The 20,170-nt window shown below is 42.2% G+C and overlaps 1 protein-coding gene across 1 annotated transcript in view; it reads left to right on the forward strand.

Annotated features, from left to right (window-relative positions):
* The first annotated feature begins 1,589 nt into the window (after positions 1-1,589).
* Positions 1,590-20,170, forward strand: part of KCTD8 (potassium channel tetramerization domain containing 8) — a 161,035-nt gene continuing 142,454 nt past the window's right edge. The window contains exon 1 of the mRNA XM_024211697.1: positions 1,590-2,508. Within this exon, the coding sequence (XP_024067465.1) occupies positions 1,635-2,508 (874 nt within the window). The 5' untranslated portion in view covers positions 1,590-1,634. The remainder of the gene's footprint in view (positions 2,509-20,170) is intronic.

Below are 20,170 nucleotides of genomic sequence, written 5' to 3' on the forward strand. Positions count from 1 at the left end.
TTCAGTGCAGGCACTTGGTGATCAGTGCCCCCTACCAATTGGGTGAGAAATGCCAGAAAAAGATAAAAATGGGATCTACCTGCTGCCTACTCGTTTTTATACCCAAGCCCTCAAATTCCATTACCTCAATGGGGAACAATTCTAACTCCTTCTACTGCACAAAAATACCTTGAGCCATGACACAACAGCACCGCAAAAAACTAGATGTGGCATGTAGATCCTGCCAATTGCTGGCTCAAATTCCCAATTTCTATTATTCTATTACCTAAACAGAGAACAAGTCTAGCTATTCCCATTGTACTAGCACCCCCCCACCCAGCATATCCAAGCATAACAGGCTGTAAATACCAAGATGTGGCATCTGTGTCCAATTTTAGGTCTCAAAACCCCTAATTGTAACATACAAATGTCTACAAACATATGTAGAAACTCATTTTACACCAAAAATATCTAGACCCCTATTCCTTTCATGACAGATTGCAAATACATAGATTGGGAACGTGAATCCAGCCAGTTTTGGGCTCCCACTTTGCAAATTCCACTGCTTAAACAGAGAACAAGTTTAGCTGCTTCTATACTAACAAAAATTCCAGATGGCAATGCATCTGGGTTCAACAGTGCGACCAAAACCAGGCACCTGGATCTTCATGGAATCTGCCATTTTTTTGGGTCTAAATCACCCAAATTCCACTGCCTAAATAAAGAACATATTTAGCTGCTCCTACTGCACCTTGAAAATCCAGACCCTGATGCACCCCACTGAAATAGCACAGCAAAAACTCAGATCTGGCAGCGGGATCCTGCAAATTTTAGCCACAAAACCAGAAATAGAGAAGACCTATTGATGCTTCAGTTCCACCAAAAAAAAAAAAAAATAATCTGCCCCACTCCCAACACAGCCTGTATCCTGCTGGATCTGGCTAATATTTGGTTGCATAGCTGCAGTTTTACAGTTTGAATTTAATAGCTGTGCAGCTTCTCCTAGCGGCGCACCAGAATAATTTAGGCAGTAGAAGAATGTAGGGGACTGGGATAAAACCTGGCAGGATCCGGTTCTTACCCACTCCTAGTAACGCCCTTCAGGTTGCCCCTTTAAGTGACAGCTGCTTGCAAAGTTCCAGCCACTTCTCCTTGCTGCCGGGGCTTGACGTCAGCGCGGCTTTCCCGAACTGCTGCTGCTGCCGCTGCCTGGGGCTGGGAGTTGCTGCTGCTCAGGCACAGCGGGGAGGCAGCGGCGGGCAGAGGCAGGGCTGTTCATGCCGAGAAGGAGCTGGTCCCGCACATCGCCCCTCGCGCGGCACGATAAAGGGGCTGCAGCTTTTGGACACAGCGCCTTGGGAAAGCCCTCCAGCTGGGGCGCAGAGGGGCGCTGGGACTAGTACCTTCTTTGGGGGCAGGGAGCGGGGCCCACGCCTGCGAAGACGCTTCCAAGGGAGGGGGGGCACTGAGGGGAGCTCCGGATGGGGCAGTGAGGGGGAGAGGGCGCGCCCCGGGGAAGTTCCCTGCAGCTGGGGCACGGAGCCTGGCGCACACGTGGGCCGAGCTCTCCAGCCTCCCGGAGCCCGCCCGCCTGAGCAGACGCGCGCCGTCCTGGCTAGGGGGGCTTGGAGACGCTCCCTCCGTCCATTGCAGCCATGGCTTTGAAGGACACGGGCGGCGGCAGCAGCAGCATCTTGCCCATCAGTGACATGGGGTCCTCCTCCGCCGCGCCGTCCTGCTCGCCCTTCCCCGAGGTGGTGGAGCTGAACGTGGGCGGCCAGGTGTATGTGACCAAGCACTCCACGCTGCTCAGCGTCCCGGACAGCACCCTGGCCAGCATGTTCTCCCCGCGCCGGGGCAGCCAGGCGGCCGCCAGGGAGCTGCCCAGGGACAGCCGGGCGCGCTTCTTCATCGACCGCGACGGCTTCCTCTTCAGGTACGTGCTGGATTATCTGCGGGACAAGCAGCTGGCCCTGCCCGAGCACTTCCCGGAGAAGGAGCGGCTGCTGCGGGAGGCCGAGTACTTCCAGCTGGGGGAGCTGGTCAAGCTGCTCTCCCCCAAGGTCACCAAGCAGGGCTCGCTCAACGACGAGGGCTGCCAGAGCGACCTGGAGGACAGCAACTCGCAGGGCAGCGGCGACCTCCTGCTGCGGGCGGCGGCCGGGGCCGCTCTGGAGAAGCGCTCGGGCTTCCTCACCGTGGGCTACCGGGGCTCGTACACCACGGTGCGGGAGAACCAGGCGGACGCCAAGTTCCGCAGGGTGGCCCGGATTATGGTGTGCGGCAGGATCGCGCTGGCCAAGGAGGTGTTCGGGGAGACGCTCAACGAGAGTCGGGACCCCGACCGGCCCCCGGAGAAATACACCTCCCGCTTCTACCTCAAGTTCACCTACCTGGAGCAGGCGTTTGACCGGCTCTCGGAGGCCGGCTTCCACATGGTGGCTTGTAACTCCACCGGCACGGCCGCCTTCATCAACCAGTACAGGGAGGACAAGATCTGGAGCAGCTACACCGAGTACATCTTCTACAGTAAGTTGCCCACCTGGCAGTAGTCCCCAGGGAGGCAGGCCAAGGGTGTGTTCATGTGTGGTAGGGCAGGCAGGTGTTTTCCTCCGCCAGGACTCAGCCCAGATTGCAGTGTCCAGGAGCAGGGGCCGGTTCTGAGTGGGAGCTTGTGCATGCCTCATTGCAAAACCCTCCCTTATAAAATACTTTAAAATATTCATCCCCCCTAAGGATGGAGGGAGAGACTTGGCAGCATCTATTTAAAGACGTAGAAAAGGGCTAGCTGCCCCCCGCCCCATCAAATCCCACTTACTTTTGCTTTGTGGGGACAAAGCAAGGAAACTGCTCCCCACCCAAAGTGCAGTAGAGTCAAAGTAATCCTAACTAAGGTGCCTTTGGGAGAACAGGTTGTGGTCCTTCTGCTTCTAATTTGTTCAGATCAGACGTTTTTCCCTTTCAAAATGTCCATAGGATTGCTGTTTCCTACAGTGCGTTTAGTTCAGTCATTCATGAAAACTCATAGCTTTACATTGCAGGTGTGTGTGTATTTGTACCATATGTAAAAGAGCTTAATCTGGAATTTGTAAGAAATTGATTCTGAATACAGTGCATAGGCACTGGCTAATAGACGGACTGGTGCTTGTCAGGTGTAATGACTAATGTTAGGAAGCTGGAGAGAGATTCTGAGTGAATCCACAGTATTTCACATGGGTTTTTTTGCATCATACATCAAAAACATAGTTATCGCTAGTCAAAAGCTGTCTAGAGTAACAACCACCAGCCTTGCTTTTATCTCTTTCTCTCTTTAAAGATGTACGTGATTTTGGGAGAGAGCAGTGATGTCTGACTTTGAGGGTTTCACCGTTTTTGTTCAAGTTGGGCTTTGCAAAGATTAAAACAGCAGTGCTGGAAGCAAGGAAGGGTTTTAATATTTTATCGCTACATTTCCTTCCGTTCTCATTAACTGCAAAATAAACAGACTCCATCTGGGCACATTTTCAGTGAAGGATAGAACTGAACCGTCATGAGAGAATCAACTTTCCAAAGGGTATCAAAGAAGAAAACTCCATGGCATGTACACGGTTCCTTAAATAATTCTTTTATAGTGTACTGTGGTATACTTACAGACTTCGGGTCTGTCGAAAATGGAAGATGAAATGTGGACGTTTGTTGTTAGACTGCACACTTTAAATCGCACTATGTAGGATGATGAATAGAGAGCGATTTGGACTAATGAAAACACAGCTGGATAGAAAACACCAAATCATTTGGCAGAGATTTTTCTTTCAAAGACACAAGAAGCCTTAAACCTTTTTAACGTGTTGGAGAGTTGAGGTAAAGCCTGTGGAAGAGATAATCGTTTTCCATTCAGTGGCTCCTCCTGGGTTTGTGTGCTTTCATGCTTTTTGAGCACAGGAGGAATGTTTTAGTAAAACATCTGCCTGGGAGATTAGGAGGTAGATAGAACCACTTCTAACTTCTCCCCAGTAAGACTAAATTAAGCAACCTGTTTTGTGTACAAAACTATAGCTGGGCAGAGTGTTTATCAGAATGGATAGATTTCAACAGCTTGCCATCAGAGGGAAAATTAATTCAGTAATGTATACTACACTGTGTTATGTAGATGATCAGCACCATCATGCTGCTAATTATCTTTCAATAAGATATATAACAGTATGTATTAAACTGATATTTTGAAAATTAATTTCCATGATCTATCAAATCACACTGCTTTTAACTAAGACGACAAACACTGAGTTTTAGGAAGGCTTTCATTTCACTTTTCTGGATCGACTTTGCAAACTATTTTAATTATTAGTTTCCCCTTCTGTGTGTGTTTTGTGTTGTGGGGAGATATGCATAGATATTCCTAAATATATAATAAATTTCTGATCGTTATTAGACTGTGAAAATATCCAAAGTTCTGTGTTTTTTCCAGAAATAGCTTTCCAAGTACGTAATTATATATTTGTGTGTGCATATTAATCTAATGATTTTTTAAAAGATTAATATTCAATAAACTGCACTGATTTTTATTCAAATGTGAAAAGACAAACAGAAATATTATGGTTCTATTAACTATATTTATTAATCCATATTTTTTTCTTAGAACTTTAAGATCTGTTCTTGTCCACTAAAGCATTGCAAAGTTTAAATATTCATGACAAAGGACTTTTAGTTCAGACTGTAACTTTATTTTTAAATATATCAATTATGGTCTTGATTCTGTAAGCCTCATGTGGGTCATGAGAATCTTGCACATGGAGGGTTTACAGGATCAGACTCTATATTAAATTAAATGTTCCCTTAGGGTCAAATCCTGTCCCACTGAAGACAAGAGGAGTTTGTCATTGATATCAGTAGGTACCGGATTTGGCCTTTAGTGCCTAATCCAGAATTATTTATTGTCCCCAAACTATTTATAGGTCTTTGTTGGGTGATTTTCATAATGTTTTGGATTATGCAGTGTGTTGTATGTTACTGTAAAGACCAGTGCTCTGTTTTACATCACTGGGCAAATTAATCCTTGGTGTAACTCCATGGGCTTCAGTGTAATTATACGAGGGATCTCATTGTAATTTTTATTTTGTTTGTATTTTTGTAAAAAGTAGAACATGTGGTTAATTTTTTAAAAATGATATTTCAACTTAAAAATTATCCTTCTGTCTAAGGGTTTTGTTTTTTTACCTACGATTGTTAAAAGTAACACCTAAGATTCCCACAGCTGAAAGAAATTAGTGAAAAATGCTTTCCCTATTTTTTCCAGTTTGGTTTATGCATTTGACAGCACTTTGTTCAGAATAATTTTATGGTTTCTTTTGTATAATTAGACAGTTTTCCCTAATGGTTGTGTGGGTCTTTCACACAGCAACAGGGGAGAGGAAATTTTTTTTGTAAAATCACAGAAACTGGCAGAGGGACAAAGGCATAGTGAACTACCTGAAACTACTTTTAAATCATTTTTTGAAACAAACTATATTTCAGATTGATGGTGTAATTAACACAATTTGTTAAATAGAATAGTCTGATTGGTTACCTTGCTTTAGAAATGTAAAGGCAAGATTGTGGTTGGCCCAGGCACAAGCATGCAGTGGGGGAATGGCTATCCCTTTCACCCCTGCCTTTGTGCTACTCACCATGAGTGGAAGGACTACTCAGGGCTAATGTATTTGCTGGTACTAGATTCTCCCACAGGAAGGGGGAAGCTGACAGTGCCATGGTCTCATCCTCCCCTTACCCACAAGCCGAGCTGGCTGGGCATAGAAAAGAGTGGATACTGCAGTCTCTCCAAATATGGCGCAGCAGCCACACTTCCGCTATGCATGCTGGAACATGAGGAGGAATTGGGCCTGCTACAAGGGTGATTTTCCTGGAACTCTCACTGAGGAGGCTGGTAGTAGTCACACTGCACTCAACACAGAGCGGTTCCCTAAAGGTATAAGAGCCCTTCATGTTTTCACAACTAAAGCACTAAAAGAATTGAACCTTATTCTGTTACAAAGTTTTGTGTTTGTAATTTTTTTTTTGTCCCATATCAGAATGTTAATTTGGTGTTATGCAGGAAAGAAGCCTAATTTTCTGTTACATATTCATGCTTTCATCTTTCAACAACTTAAAAAAATCCTTTTAGCTATCTTGTTATTCATGTTAGTCTCAGACTTACTAGGCTCAGTGTTAATAATTGTACTCTAATCATATAATAGTCACAGAGACCTCAGGATTTGTTGACTGTTTATTTGTAGATTGTGGACCTTTAACTGTTTTCTAAGAATGCCACGCTATGCAGCGATTAGTAAGATATACTGATCCATTAGATTAGTGAGAAATATACTTCCAAACAGTTTCCTTAGGGTCAGATCCAGCCCTTGGATACATGCAGTGATCACCCATAGGGAACTACTGATTTAAGTTTGAAGGCAGAATGTCTCCTTTAGTCTGTACATTGTACTGTTAACTTCATGCTGTCAAACTTAGTTTTGTTTTTCACCATTAATTAAACTTAGTGTAATAGTATACCTCTAACTTTACTAGGTGTTTTGGTTTGAAATGATCAGCTACAATTTTACCATATTCATTTTTTAAAGCTTACTGTAGATCAAATCGACTTATGATTGTGGTTTATTTATTTAGTTTAGAGAACACTTATCCATAGTTAGACTGCAACCATCCCCCTAACTTTGATTCAAGAACCAAAATTTGTTTGACGCTGCACATGAGGAAGTCATGCAACAGCTTTAACATTTCCTGAAAAGCACAGATTCAGTCATTCCTCCTTAGTGTTGTCCAGAACTCTAAGAAATCAGGTTGTAGTGCCCGCAGTTGTGTGTAAGCTAGTAGGTATGTAATGACTTCTTCATTTACCTATACAATTGCTACATGACCAATATTTAACTTTAAAGTGTGTCTCGGCTCTAAAAAGTGCTCAGTGATCTGCTTCTTGTATTACTAGTCATGTCTGTTTAGTAATCCAAAATAAATTTACTTTTTAATTCATGTTGGCACTGCAAAGCCCATACAGCTACAGGAGAATGAACTGCATTTTCCCTCTGATACACTGAGTACAATTCCCCCCATGAAAGTTAACTTCTAAGTATAAAACAGAATTTATCTGTCTCCCCTATGCCCCAGATGACACCAGAGTGACACAGCTTACTATGTATAATGATGCATACACATGGGGTTAGGGAGAGAGAAAGAAGGGGTCTCCCCGGCTTCTTCTCTGTAGGACACTTCCAAGCTGTCATCCAAAAGTGTTGATTAATTGGCTGGTTGTACATAGTATGTGATCATCATTGCCCTACTCCTCCCGTTGCCTCATCTCACAGGGTGCATCACTCACTGCTGGTCTGGCTCCTCCTGGTTGCTCTGGGGATTAGCTCTTGAGGTCAGTACCCCCTTCATGGTTTGTAGGTCAGCATCCTGTCTCTCCCTCTGGTCTGCATCCCCTCTGTCAGTCCCAGGAACCACAGGGACTCAGGCCTCCGGCTAGGTCATTCAGTGTTCCTCCCTTCTGGGGTAACACAGTTCCTTCATCCTAGCAGTCCTAGGCAGTCTTCTTTTTCACTGCCCCACAGTATCACTCCCTCAATGGCTGGCAGGGGAGCCCAGGCCCACCCTCTACTCCAGGTTCCAGCCCAGGGACCCTCAGCTCAACAGTCCTGGGCTTTCCTCTACCAGCCCTCACTGATACTTCTCTGGACAGCTTCTTGCCACACCTGGTTCCCATGCTCTCTCACTCTCTAGTTATACCAGCTCCTAACCCTCCTCTCAGGGAGTGGCTGCTTCCTGCCACCTTTCCTAGTAGCCCCCATCTGTTTCCAGCTACCTGGCTTTATACAGGCCCCACCTGTTCCTGCACAGCTGAGCCTGCTCTCAATTAGTTCCATGCTCCCTGGCTCCTCCTCCAGGTGCAGCCGGTGGAGTTAATTGGCCTGCCTGGCCATCATAAAAACTCTTCCAGTGCTGTGAACACCCCATCACACCCCACAAAAGTGTTTTTCATATTGAAAGGGGGGAGGGTTAGCTCAGTGGTTTGAGCATTGGCCTGCTAAACCCAGGGTTGTGAGTTCAATCCTTGAGGGGGCCACTTAGGGATCTGGGGCAAAAATCAGTACTTGGTCCTGCTAGTGAAGGAAGGGGCTGGACTCGATTACCTTTCAAGGTCCCTTCCAGTTCTATGAGATAGGTATATCTCCATTACAGAAGAGTAGGCCAAAGTTAGTTCTTTACTTGAAATGATTGCAGGCAGCTCAGTACTGAGATCCTGGTTGGTGACTTTTCAGATAAAGCGTACAACTTACATTTTGAGCTGTCTGACTTCTTTGTTTTTCTTGGTGCTGTTGTGTAATATGGGATTGCCTCCACATGCTATTACTGTACCTTCTTCTGGAAAATCTAATTGGTCTTAATGGATTTCACATTTAACATCTGCTACTCAGTCTGAATTATGGGTGTTGAGAGCATGGTGCTCAGCTGGAAGCTGTCTCTTCTGAGTTGACATGTTTATTATAAGAAAGATCCAGTAATGCCTCGTGAAAAACTTGGAATTTTTTTCTGTTTAGACATTTTTGTTTCACGTATAACATTTTCTGCTTTCCCATTTTCATTTGTAACTAGTGATATTTGCATGGATTTATGTTGCTTATTTTCCACCTGAAGTCATACCCCTCTGTGAGATCACTATGGTTTCTGTAGAAATTGTCACAAACAAGTGATGATGACTTCATAATCAGCAGGGAATAACTAGCAGGAAGAGATGAACTTTTAGGAAACAAATACTGTGTTTTTATTAAAATAGTCCTTTTTGTTTTCATAATGGAAAAAAAGAGAGAAGAAAAATCAGTAAGTGACATTTTAAAAAGTGGAAAAATGCACGTTGATAAAATATTATGTGAGGTGTCAGCTTCTCTTAAAGTGCCAAATCCACAGCTCAGTTCCTAGCATGTATGTATGGGGTGGCTGGGTCAACAGAAATCTCCAGGGCCCTCCCAGGTCACAGAGTGATAGCAGAGCTATTCAGTGGAGATTTCTCTAATTAAGAGAAAAGGCTAAAGTAGCCTCTATGGGCTCTTATGTGGCATCATCTTGGGAGAGAAGACAGGTAGATCCACATAGATGTAGATATTTTGAATCTACCCTCCCACCATCAGGTAATAAATTGGTGGTAGTACTAACTCCCTCATCAATGTTTGCCTGCATCTAAAACCGACCATATCGCCTGAAAACAATTCAAAATTTCTGATCATGTCAGGATCTAGGCTTGTTGGTTCTCTAAGACAGTTGCACAGGACCATAGCCAATTTGATCAGTCTCTTAGCTTTTAGAAAACCAAAGCAAAGCAATTATTGAATATCCTGCCTTGCAGTGGTGACAGCTCACACCTTGATTCAGTCTAAAAATAAATAAATTATGCATATTCTATCTCTTGTCATTCTTCCCAAACATAAGTCTCTGAATGCAAAGAGATGATCAAACTGTGCACCCGTAAATTGTTATTATGGGAAAATTATTTCTTTTTCTGCCACTTTAAACAAACTAAAATCTTATCAAGTCCAGCATTCTGGGACATTAATTTAACTTGTTAGTCAAATAAGACATAGATTTGGTTTATGTATTGATTTCAAACCATGCAAGAATAAATAATATGCGTATGTATTTTTAAAGTATCTTTGTTTTTATATTTGATTAATTTATTATAAAATCTGAGCTTCTCTACAAATGGTAAAAGCAAGCAAGACCCATGAGCTGATTTTTTTTTTTTTTTTTTAACAGGATGTTGGTAAGGCCTAGCTTTGATACCTTCCACAATAAAATCATATTTTAAAATAGGGTATGGTGACCTGCTAGGTTGGAGAGGAGTGGAGCTGTTGTGAGTCTAATCTCTGATTTTTATTTTTTAAAATGACCGGGAAAACCTCTTTTATTTGCATACTGTAGGCTAAGAAAGGTATTAGATGACCAATATGTATGTTAAGTTATTTCTATCTGTGGTACTGGAAGCTATGGGCACACTGGTTTTGATGCCATTCCAGAAATGTACTGTCTGTGGATGACTCTACTATTGGGAATAAAGCTAGAATGTCGGAGAAGCTGCCTTTGCTGGATTTGTAACATTTGCCGGATCTGTAACATCATCTTGTAGAACTGCTTCTTGATGTCAGATCACTTCAGTGTGTTTGTAAGGATTTATTTATCATGATACTTTCAGGGAAATTTTTACTTTTCCATAGAGGAGTGTGCAAACCATATTATTTTTATTGAAAACATGAACTTCTACTGCTCAGACATTGAGAGATTACTATAAACAAAAGTTTTTGATTCAGCCACATGATTTTAAACAGTCTTTAGAAAAATAGGTTACTATAACAAACTTTTACTATATGTTAGTTATCTCTGTACCTGCAGGATAGCTGCTGTTCTACTACTCAGGCTGGCTCTAGGCACCAACAAACCAAGCACGTGCTTGGAGCGGCACATTTTCAAGGGCGGCATTCTGGCCATCCTTTTTTTTTTTTTTTTTGCTTCGGGGGGCAAAAGCCTAGAGCTGGCCCTAGCCCTGGGGCCACTGCAGTTCGTGCCGCGGGGGGAGCAGCGCCCGCACCTTGTGGCTGGGCTGGGCAGACTTGGGCTGGGGGCCACCCCTCGGGGCACACGGAGCCGCCTGCAGATGCCGCAGGGTGGCCGCCTCCCCCAGCGCCGCAGCCGGGGCTGGGCGAAGTGGCCCGAGCCGCCCAGGGACTGCGTCCAGAAGCAGCAGCGGGACCATAGAGGGCGGGGCGCAGCCGTGCCGGGCCCGCGTCCCGCTCTCCAGGGCTCCGCTCCCTCTGGGGCTACCCTTGCCCGGTTCCTCAGTCCCCTGCCGGGGCGGTCTCCTGGCTCTGCCCTCCCAGGTCCTGGCTGATCCTGGAGGCGGGAGCCCTGGCTGGAGGGACTCTGGTCTGAGGCGCGGCCCGGGAGCTCCGCTGCTTACCCCGATCCCGCCAGCGCCGGACCGGCTGGAGGCAAGGGGGGAGTGGGCGGAGTCAACACTGTTGGAGGGGAGCCCAGTGCTGGGGTGGCAGGGGGTGCGAGGGTGGGTGGGGGGGAGAGCCCAGGACTTGGGGGGGCGGCCAAAAATTTTTTTGCTCGGGGCGGCAAAAAACCTAGAGCCGGCCCTGCTACTACAGGTCCTTCCCTGCACCGCAAATGCTAAATGTATCACTCTATGAAGAGAATCTGTGAGGTGAACAAAGATTCAATAGGGAGTAGATAGAGAGAGAGCATAAATATAAATTTACGCTGGTTGTGACAGAATCCCACGGTTAAACACGAGTCCCTCAAAGTGAAAGACTAATGTGTTAAAGCAATATACCAGACTGATTATGATGCCACTTTCAAAGATGCTAAAAGTATTTTTATTTTGAAGTCATTGGAAGGCTGTTAAACATAGGCTTCCCCAAGCTTCCCACCCTGGCTATCCTTAACACTAATATGGTTAGGGCAAAGAGACCAGAAATATGTAAGAACTTTTGCCCATTTCATCAGTTTAAAGGGTAGATCTTCAGCTGTGTCTGAGCTCTAAGGTGAGGAGGGAGAACAAAAGTGGCTGTGTGCATCTTTCACACACACCCAATCTCAAGGACTGTTCCAGACCAGTTTGGCCCCTGTATCATTCAAAGCCAGTTTAGGACTGAGCTAGATTATTCCAGTTTGTAGCAGTCCCCAAGGTGCTAGTCCCCCACCAGAACTATGTAAAGGGGCCACAGTATGGAGCAGGATCTGGACCAAAGTTACCACTCCATCTCCCCCTTTGCCAAATTGAACATTCTTCTTGTAATCCTGTTTAATTGTTGAAAATGGTCGTAGTCACTATACGGGATAACATCCTAGCCACGCATATACACAGACTGATCGATTAATTTTCAAAATGATCCCAGCTTTTGTTTCCTTAGAGAGCAGGAGTCCTTAAGTCCCTCCAAAACCACGTTCTTTTGCAAACTGGGCCAGGCCCAAACAGGGTTGTCATTTTTAGTTGGATGTATTCCTGGAGGTTTCATCACATGACATAATCATTAATTAAAGATTAATCTTTAATTCCTGGAAACTCCAGAACAATCCTGGAGGGTTGGCAACAGTAGGTCCAGTGGAGGAGTACATTACATTTCAACCTTTAAAAAGTTATAAGGCAGTCTGTTAGCTTGAATGAACCAAAAGTATCACAATGTGTTTCTGGAAAAGTGTTTGATTGTAGTTTGATAAAAAATGTGTATGCTTCTTGAGGAAAAAGTAATTTGCTCTCTTGTTAAAATTCATATGCTGGTTGAATGAACAGAAAAAACTCGTGTCCAAACCGAAGCAGTCATAACTAGCACAGGGTCAACACTCTTATTTGCATATTGTGTGTACTTGATTGTTGTTGTTTTTTTTTTAATTTTAATCAACTAAATATCATTGTCCTTTTTAGGTTTTCCATCCTGTATAATCATTAAGGATTATAGAATTAATTTACTCATGTATTTTTTCCTTAACCTAAATGAGTCTACTCCAATAAGTAGGATCTAACAATGGGTGAAATTCAGTCCTATGTAAATAACCAGCAAAAGGCATATGCAACACTTAAGGCCTCAAAATAGGACTTCATTAAGATTTAAATGGTGTATAGGTCTGTGTTAGTTCTCCCTGCAAGGGGAAATTTTAACGTTCATGAGTGAGCGTTTGCATGATAGAATCCAATGTCTATTACGTAATTGGTATTCTTGCTTGGATTTCAGTAATTCTGGAAAAGAGGAAGGTTCAGTTTCTTAATTGTTTTTAATATATAGCCATACCAGCCAGGGGCCAAACAGTGATAATTTGTTATTTTTATGTTGTTTGTAGTAACTATGTCAATAACTTTTTAATTGTTTTTAACTAATATGGGAACTAATGAATAAGGTCTGTTTCATAAATATGGACAGACCTTGTTATCAATAATCATTTCTATCAAATGAAACTTCTCCTATTCTATCTTCAAGGCATTATAAGTATCTGATTATCTAGATGTCTGTAAAACTGTTTGAGTGCTGCATAACTGGAGATGGAAGAAAAATTTGTGTGTGTGTGTCGCTACAATTCATACTGTGCCAATGTGATGACTTATTTCTTATGACTGGAGCTGTTCAAAACTGAGAATTTTTTTCACAGAATTTTTTTGTTTAAAACCAAAAAAACAGCAAAACCACATAAACAAAAGCTTTTTGCTTTGAAAAATGTTGGAATTTGAATATTTTTTTTGGCCATCTGTACCTATGACACTTCACTTATGAGGGGAGTCAGTATGGGATAACCATAGATAATTTATCTATCATAGAAGTTAAAGATGGGAAAGATGTATTGGGTCATATAGAACATCTTTTTGAAAACACAAGCTAGTGCCCTATTGTACTAGGGTTTTGTTCAATCTAGTTTTTCAATCTACCGTTCCACCACTTCCTATGGGAGACTGATCCATCCTAGTAGATTTTACGGACAGTATTTTTTTTCCCTGAAGGTTACTTTAATTTTGTCAATTTTTTTTTTTTAATTTCATTATTCTACTTTGGGTGGTGAGAGTAAATCAAGCTGGTGGGAGCAAACACAAGAAGTAGCCTCAGTAGATACTGCAGTATCAGCTGGGGGAGGAGATAGGGTCCAACCTAGGCCCCATCTCCAGGGGATGACCACCACCTTCTCTAACATGAGACTTGCAGACCAACCCATTGTTGACTCTGCTGCTATGTTGTATCCCTTCCCCTCCTCTTTGTCTGTCTTGTCTATTTAGAGTGTAAGCTCTTTGGGGAAGGCACTGTCTATTTCCCTGTGTGTCTAGCACAATGGGGTCATATTGTCAGCTGGCCCATTGGCACTATTGTTATACTTATATTAAAAAATAATGATACTCCTGGTTATATTCTTTGTATTTGTATTCATTTAAATGATTACTCATCGTACTTGGTACTTACACCCTTCTAATATTTCTCTCCCTCCCTACTAGCAATTTGTTAGACTAGACATGCGTATTTAATTCTTTTAATGTCCTCATACTTCAGAAGCCTCAACCTCTGACCATTTTCATTCTTTCCTGAAATTTCTTCAGTTTTTCCAATGTCTCTATGGAAAATAACTAAATGCAATATTCTACGTGCAGCTGCTCCAGGACTAGAGAGAGAGGTACTGTTATGTCATTGTTCTGTCCCATGGCACCACTGTGTACATAGCTGTAATTGCATTGGGCTTTTCTGCTGTCACATTGTAAACTTCTGCTGTCTAATCTGCTGTCCATTATCTTTCCTAGCTCACTTTCAGCATTACTGCTTTCCAGGTTCCTTCCTACTATGTGTATAGTTTTTCTAGGGCTGTCAATTAATTGCAGTTAATGCTTGCGATTATCTCAAAACAAATTATCTAGACTAAAAAAATTGTCATGATTAATCTCAGTTTTAATTGCACTGTTAATAATAGAATACCAATTTAAATTTATTATAAATATTCTTGGATGTTTTTCTACATTTTCAAATATATTGACTTCAATTACAATACAGAATACAACATGTACAGAGCTCACTTTATATATTTATTTCACATCTTTGCACTGTAAAAAAGATAAAAGAAATAGTATTTTTCAATTCACCTCATACAAGTACTGTAGTGCAATCTTACAAATGTAGATTTTTTTTTTTTTTTTTAGTAACTGCACTCAAACAAAACATTGTAAAACTTTAGAGCCTACAAGTTGAAGCATGAAGGGGCATACAAATGTTTAGCATATCTGGCACATAAATATCTTGCTACGCCGACTCCAACAGTGCCATATTTTCACTTTCACGTGACATTGTAAATAAGAAGCGGGCAGCATTGTCTCCAGTAAATGTAAACAAACTTGTTTGTCGTAGCAATTGGCTGAACAAGAAGTAGGACTGAGTGGACTTTTAGGTTCTAAAATTTTGTTTTTGAGTGCAGTTATGTAAAAAACCCAAAACTCCATATTGCTAAGTTGTACTTTCATGATAGAGATTGCACTATAGTACTTGTATAAGATGAACTGAGAAAATCCTATTTCTTTTGTTTATTTTTTTAATAGTGCAAATATTTGTAATTAAAATATAAAGTAAGCACTGTATATTTCGTATTCTGTGTTGTAATTGAAATCAATATATTTGAAAATGTAGAAAAACATCTAAAATATTTATAAATTTTAAATTGGTATTTTATTATTGTGTAACGGTGCAATTAAAACTGTAATCACAACTGTTTTTTAAATCTTTTTTTTGCCCACATAGGCGGTAGAGTATATGTAGCCTTAGGGAAGCATATAAATCCCTTCCTGTGATGGGGTGTATAAACCCCACCCTGCCAGTTACTAAGGGGACTACAGCTAATTGGTGGACTATCAAGAGCTGGGATAAAAGCCTGCAGACCAAGCAGAATGGGCTGCTGTCAGGGAGTCTGAGGCCATGTCTACATTACAGCTAGTAATGTAGCATAGATGCTTCCTGCAGTGACAAAGGAGGTTTTCCTATTAATGTAGGTAATGCACCCCCTTCCCCATCAATGTAGGTAATGCACCCCCTTCCCTAGCAGTGGTAGCTAGGTTGATGTAAGAATTCTTTCAATCTGCACCTACTCTGGGGGTTAGGTTGACTTAACTGCGGTGCTTGGGGGTGTGTGAATTTTTCACACCCTTGACCACTATAGTTATGTCAACCTAAGTTTGAAGCACAGAGCAGGGCTGAGGGAGGACTTTGCGTCACTCTCAAACTGGCAGAAAGTGGCACAAAGTGCTGATACCCTCAGGGAGAAAGCATTGTAAAGAGTTGCTCTCTGAAAGGGGCCTGGAGGCAGATGAAGGCAGAAGGTGGACCAGGGACTCAGCAGTGAATCTGAGGAAGCAGACCTTAGCTGCTGAATGTAGGGTCCTTGGATTGGAACACAGAGTAGAGGGATGGCCTGGGTTCTTTTTCTGACCCCAAGGAAGGGGATGTAAAGGCCCCTGGATACAAAGGGAGACACAGACTTTTGAGCCCAGGGTGGGACTGAAAGCCTGGGATTAGATCATTAGACTTGTTTTATTGGACTTATTATTAGCCTGGAAGAGGCAGGACTGTAAATGGCCTCGTTGGAGGGCTGAATTGTGAGAAGAGGTAAGCCACCCTAGGCTCAGAGAGGCTATTGACAGGTGGTGCCAGTTGGAGACTGCTACACCATGCTTATCCATGTGGGGGTGCACTGTCTGGTGAGTGACCTCCCTATACTTCTCAGAACTTCCTTGAGGAACCAGGAACCCAGTGCGGCTTTCTTCTTGCGCAAAGGCAAGACTGAGACTTGCATCCCCCTGAATAAGGGGCAGCACTTACCTGCACCATCCCAGGAGAAACCCAGACAACTAATAGTCATGGTTTCTTCCCTAATTTTCCCCCTTACTCCAGAGGGGAAGGAATCATCTGCTACTGATCCTTACCAAGATCCTCCTCACACTTCTGTCAAAGCTCTGCCCAGTAACCCACACCTCTCCACCCACTCCTTGCCCACCTGGGGGGGGGGGGGAGGAAGAAGGGGAGGAAAGTATCTGTTCTTCCTTCCCCTGCAGAAAGGGGGTGCAAGACCGTACAAATGTGCCTAGGAAACTATAAAATGACCAGCTCAAATGGTCGAAATAATGTCCATCTGTGTACGCAGGAGCTAAGGGGTTTTTTTTTTTTTACTTGACTTGACTGAGCAAACTCACTTGAATAACTCATCTTTTTTGCTCATTTAGAAAAACTGCTTGTTTGCACAGTGTTTAGTGCAATGTACAGCCAGTGCTGTTTCAGACCTTTGGGCATTATTGGAATACAAATAATAAAACATAAAGATACTTAACGTGTTTACTTTTAGAACTTATAAGGAACTCTGATACTACAGTGGTGAGCTCATTGGAAAATTCTAGTTATCTAGAGCACGTGAGTACAACGTGCTGACCATTCTTGGAATGAGTGTAACAAATTTCATTCAAGTGAACATCAGTTAAAGTGGTCCTTCTCTGAATGTGCTGAGGTCTACCTGCTTTTAAAATATTTTCTTTTTTCATATACACTGTAATGTAAAATTTAAAAGATAAAAATTATGAAATTGAAGAACTGGAATATTCCTTCTCTCCTACCCCCTTATAGATTTAGCATATATGGGTCAAATAAAATGTTTACTGTATTGAGGTATCACTTTACAGTGTTAGAGTAGTAGCATAATATTCCAAGTACTTAGTATTCCTTAGTGTTGTGGGAGCCTTTGACAGGACCCAGGTGTATTGCAGTGACTTGCACACTAAGGATTAGTTTTAAGTATTTTGGCAGCTTCATCTCAGAATGTGTGTCTTTGCATGTGTGTCAGTCCTAACATTCTATTTATGTAGTCTTTGTGGTTTAATGTTGTTTTTCACATGCAGAGATTTGGCATGCAATGAAACATCTTAGTCCCCACTTATGTTAGTTTTACACCAGTGTAACTACAGTCATTAAATGGAACTTTCATTTTGGGAATGCATTACTTTACAAAAGAGAGTGATCAAGGTTTAAAAACAAATCAAAACATTATACTCAAAGCCAATACTGTTAACATGGTTTAAACATAATTCTAAACAAGTTCAAGTGACACAGATTAAAAATACGTCCTCCTAGTTTAGAATTGAAAGTTAGTATAAGAATGGATTGTATTTATTTTTACAGTGTCAGCTAGCACCGTAAAATAAATGGTCTATTATTAGATTAACTTTAAAGTCTAAACTAGGAGGATGTTATTTTTAAAATTCTTTCTTTTCACCCCATGCAACCACATTCGAGTCAATGGGAATGTATGGGGTGTAAATCAGTGCAGAATTTGGCTCATTGTCCATAGTAGACAGGTAAACTGTATTTAAACCCTGTTAACTTGAACTTCCTTATTTAAAACCAGTTCAGATAACTAGGCATAGTCCCCAAAATACGTGGGGTAATAGCTTGTCCTTTGTAGAAGACTATTCCTAGGATTAAAAAAAAAAGTTTGTAAATTACAGTGAAGTGTGGAGAGAGTGTTATTAAGGTTCAGTGAAGTTAGAAAGAGAAGCACAATGCAGCCTTGTTGTTATCAGGGGTGTCACTATAATATTGAATTTAGAATGAAATGTTTTTGGTTGCTCTTCCTTATGCAACAGTCTATCAAAATTATGAACACTTGTATAGCAACCTCTCTTCTCATGGGCGATGGCTCCACAGATGTGATAATGATAAAATTGAACTCTATGATAATTAAATTACTGTTTCAAGATTTCACTTTACAGGCTGTCTTGCTAGCCAAAGGAGTTACATAGTTCCCATTGGTCTTAGGTTCATTTTCAGGTAGGAAAAGAACTTTCCCTAATCTTTCCTGGCACCATTTATATTCTGTTTTAAAATATCTAAAACTGAAATTAAAGCCCTGTTTTGCATTTGTGGTTTTGACAACCTTGTTATCTTTCCTGGTAACTTTCTGAAAACTGCTTGAGCATGAACTGAGTTTCTGCATGCTCACCTCTCCTATTAAAAATAAATATTTAAGTAGTTTGAATAAGTTTACTCTTGTTGGGTCTACTAATTTATATACATTCAGTGATTTTCAAAGAATGAAACAGATACTACAATTATAGTGGCAACTACCAATTGACTTTTTGCAGACCAAATCAATGAAAAGAGAGAACAGGGTCAGAGAACAAAAACTGCTATTTTAAAAGCACCTTGTAGGACAGTAAAATGCATGCAGGGAAAGTGCCGATTTTGACACTATTTTTAATCAATATTGGGGGGAAATGCTGATTACTGCACCACTATTCTACTCTTCATATTCTGTTTCTTAGTAAACAGCTGAGTTCTGACACTTTTCCTTTTTTCCTGAAACACAAGCAGCTTTAGTTATCTTGATACTGGCAAAGTAAGTTGAATCACAAGCTAGAAGTTGTGATTCTAGGGGGGGAGGGGAGATGATCGATAAAAATCTATGTTCTAAGTAGCGTTGCCAACTTTCTAATCGCACAAACCCGAACACCCTTGCCCTGCCTCTTCCCCGAGGACATGCCCCTTCCCCGCCCCTTCTCTGAGGCCCCCCCGCTCACTCCATTTCCGCCCCCCCTTCTGTTGCTCACTCTCCCCCACCCTCATTCACTTTCACCGGGCTGGGGCAGGGGGTTGGGGTGCAGGCTCTGGGATGGAGTTTGGGTGGGGGAAGGCTCAGGGGCAGGGGGTTGGGATGCGGGAGGGGGTGAGGGGTGTTGGCTCTGGCTGGGCGGCGCTTACCTTGGGTGACTCCTGCGCAGGGGCAGCGTGTGGAACCAGGACATGCTGGCCAGTTTCAGGAGCCGCACGGAGCCAGGGCAGGTAGGGAGCCTGCCTTAGCCCTGCTGCATTGCTGACCGGACTTTGCCTTATTAAAATCTCCCGGATTACTTTTAATAGTCACCAGGAGATTGAGGCCAATTCTGGTAGACTCCCAGCCAATCCGGAGTGTTGGCAACCCTAGTTCTAAGTCTATGGAAAGAGACAAGAATGGGCACAAAGGGAAGAGTAGCCTAATCATGCTTCTCAGGATTGCTTTTTAGCTCATAAAAAACAATGGTAGTGTCAACAGCAGTAGAAACAATAACCTAGCTGCCTGGAAAGCCAGATTGTAAAAGTAAATTTTGCACACACCAGACTTGTGTGCAAGTTATATATAAATATATATATATTTCTGTGGTTTTCAAATTCTGGACTTCAGTGACTACCAAAAGAAAATTAACCTACAAGATAGTCACACCACTTCTGTCTTTCTGAATCTGATCACTATTTATGTTTATACATGGCTTCAATCCTGTGTACATGTAACAAATTAAAAGTGTGAAAACTTGAATGAATATTGTTTCCCTTTTTCTAGTCTATAAACTTAGTGCTGTAGTTTTGTATATTAAATGGGGAAAAGAGTATGGAAAAAACAGATTATTTTTCTGTGGTTTTTGGACCAGTAGAGATATCTGGTATCTAAACAGTCCAAATCTGTAGCTAGGATGTTTTTCAATAAAAACAAGTCCAATACTAAATTTTCTTTAACAAAAACCTATTATTCCTGTAAATATGGAAAACAAAAATTGGGAGGAGGTGTTGGCATGTCTCTTCTCTTTTCCCATTCTGAGCAGTTTATGTCCTTTTGCTGTTTCTACCTGCCGTGTCTC

The sequence above is a fragment of the Terrapene carolina genome, unplaced genomic scaffold (assembly GCF_002925995.2).
Source record: "Terrapene carolina triunguis isolate 2854851 unplaced genomic scaffold, T_m_triunguis-2.0 Scaffold66, whole genome shotgun sequence".
Classification (NCBI taxonomy): Eukaryota; Metazoa; Chordata; order Testudines; family Emydidae; genus Terrapene; species Terrapene triunguis.